General features: G+C 31.7%; 1 protein-coding gene across 2 annotated transcripts; it reads right to left on the bottom strand.

Moving 5' to 3' along the window:
- Positions 1 to 375: 375 nt before the first annotated feature.
- LOC125505340 lies at positions 376 to 2,383 on the bottom strand. 2 transcript variants are annotated; one of them, XM_048668985.1, is made up of 5 exons: positions 2,258 to 2,383; positions 1,789 to 2,012; positions 1,633 to 1,706; positions 1,410 to 1,528; positions 376 to 1,251 (listed from the first exon to the last, which is right to left on the bottom strand). In XM_048668985.1, the coding sequence occupies exons 2-5, from the start codon at positions 1,817 to 1,819 to the stop codon at positions 1,098 to 1,100; spliced, it is 378 nt and encodes a 125-aa protein (XP_048524942.1). In that variant the 5' UTR covers positions 1,820 to 2,012; positions 2,258 to 2,383; the 3' UTR covers positions 376 to 1,097. The 2 variants fall into 2 exon arrangements, with proteins under 2 accessions (XP_048524942.1, XP_048524947.1); XM_048668990.1 differs by lacking the exons at positions 1,633 to 1,706; positions 1,789 to 2,012 and having other exon boundaries at positions 1,410 to 1,506; positions 2,258 to 2,380.
- Positions 2,384 to 2,525: the final 142 nt, after the last annotated feature.

The raw sequence follows: 2,525 nt of genomic DNA, 5'->3' as shown, positions 1-2,525 counted from the left end.
ACTTTTATATATCATTAGAACGAATTGTATATATTTTCTTAAAATGTAATAGTAAAGCATGGCGTATTTGTCTTATTGGAGTTAGGTGATATGTATTTCTTTTTAGTGATAACGCAATTTATCCTATCAATTATAAAATGCTATTTATATTGTAGTCTTTAAAAGTGATACAGATAGTAATATGAATATAACGTAGATATTAACTTCTACCATCATTGTAAAGAGTTAGTGAGAACTTAATTCAGAGAGCAAGTGTGCAAAACCTAAATCAGATACTACACCTCAGACTCTGAGAGAATTAACATTCTGAACCAGACCCTGTTAACCGGCAAAGTGTAAAATGGAATGGCGGGATAAACAATAAAAACGGGAATGTTGAATTGAGTGGAATGTATTATTTTTCTGCTCTTATATTCCTCATTAAATAACACAACTACAGATAAATGAATGTAAGCAAATGTTACAAAAACTACATTTGATAGCACAGCAAGACTTTTCTTTTACCATTTTTACTTAAATCATTATTGAAAATGTCCAGCATAGTTTTAGGAAAAATAAGTTTCAAAGACTTTTGTGTCATCGTCATTAAACATTCTTTCTCAGAAATTGTTAAAGCATTGCAAAAAATTTGCACATTCTGAAGTTCTTTTAACATTTTATAAGTCCAAGCCCTGTTCTCAGTGATAGAATTTTTTTTAAAGATTTGATTGCCACCCTCTATTAACATGAACATAGTAAATGATTTGGAACCCTTCCAATTGTTTGGCTTCCTGCATTGTAGAAGGTATTGGTAATATCTGACATAAAAACGTTAGGCTTAATTATACCAACATGTTTCTTAATGGTCTTAAAAATATTTCATAAGTTAAAGGGTATTTCTTGTTATAAAACATAGATGCTAGAGGAAAACCGTTACGAAAATAGTACTAAGCTCAAAATCACTCAATTATATGGCACCCAAAGTTTAAAAGCATTTCTTTATGTACAGCACTCCTGATGATTAAACAACAATATTTGTCTTGCAATGATGGATTTTCCTGTGCTTTTACACCTTAGGGCATATAAAACTATATTGAATTCACTAGTTTCCTGACACTCTAATACCCAGAAATGAACACTTGCTGAATCATCCTGATGTGTAAATCAAAATGTGATCCATGGAAATCTTGTATATTTCTGATGTCATCTTTGTTGATTAAATCGATTCTTTTCATAGCCAGTGCCATTTTATCACGAACACTTTTAATTATGCTAGAATAAGATCTTATTGTAGCTTGTAAATAATTTAGATAAAATTAAATTTAGTTTATATCAAAATTTGGAAGCACATTTTGGCAAATAAATACCAATGCGTAGGTGTACCATAGAAATAAAACTTGTTAAATATTTCACATTATATTATACTTTACCTTTTTGTTGGAACTTCCAGGATGAATTTCGCAGCAATCATTCTTTGTTCGACGTCTGATAAATGCAATTGTTCTACATCGTCACCATGACTATAGTCTATAATAGTCAGTAGTCTGTGCTATAGTGATTTTAAATCAGTTAAATTGCGTAGACATCATAGTCAAAATTTGTTTTGAAGGTGCTATTTGAAGGGAAATCATGCGTCGTTAAAAAAGTGCTCACCTTGTAGAAAATATTTTCAAAAACGATGATCGTGCCGTTTGACTTACTCCGATTTTTCGTTTTTCTTATTTCACCTTAAAGAAAACTTCAAGTTCAGCACTTTCACGGAAACAAATTCTAGATGGTCCATAAGTAAGCCAAAAAACACTTACACACTTTTGAAATTCGCTTTTCCAAAATCACTCATTTATGCAGGAAATTGAGATTGTCCGGTGCCATTTGCTGCTAAGTCGTGTTTCAGGTCATCAAAAATCAACAAAATAGCTAAATAATCTAAACCGACCCAAACTTAGTGGATCTGCTTGCTAGGTATCCCAGGAAACAATTTACAAGAACTTAAAACGTTTTGTGAAGGTTGGCAACACCGCTCGAAATTTAGCCTGAAAATGGTGAATTTTGTCAAACTTTGTCCATTTAGGATTTCTTTACACTGCTTAATTTAAAGTTTTCTTTAAGATAAAACCATAGAAAACCAAAGGTTTGGAGGGACTGGAACGATACGATCACCTTCATTAACAACTTTTTTAGCGTAAATTTTAGCTTTAGAAACTAGAAGTTTGCGAGATTTTCTAACAAATAACTGTATTATCTCAATGATATTAAAATGACAAAGTCCCTTTTTTACCTGTAGTCTTCATACTATAAAATACTTGAATAAATAACTTGAGTGCGTGATATTATGATTTTGTTAGTTGGTCTTGTACTATTATCTACGCGTCTTTACAGTACAGTGCGCCTGCGCAATTTGCATACGAATTTTTCAGAAACGATATATGGAAATTTACTATTAAAATCACAAAATATCCCCCCTTAGAATGGAAACAAAATAGGGCGGGACTTACATGCTATTTCGTACCTCGCTATTGTAGATGTCGCTCCACAGAAATTTTTTT

Source organism: Dendroctonus ponderosae, unplaced genomic scaffold (genome assembly GCF_020466585.1).
Source record: "Dendroctonus ponderosae isolate FM_Combo_2020 unplaced genomic scaffold, Dpon_F_20191213v2 Dpon_F_20191213_1, whole genome shotgun sequence".
NCBI classification, from domain to species: Eukaryota; Metazoa; Arthropoda; class Insecta; order Coleoptera; family Curculionidae; genus Dendroctonus; species Dendroctonus ponderosae.
The sequence above is the reverse complement of the archived record's forward strand: the minus strand, read 5'-3'. Positions and strand labels throughout refer to the sequence as shown.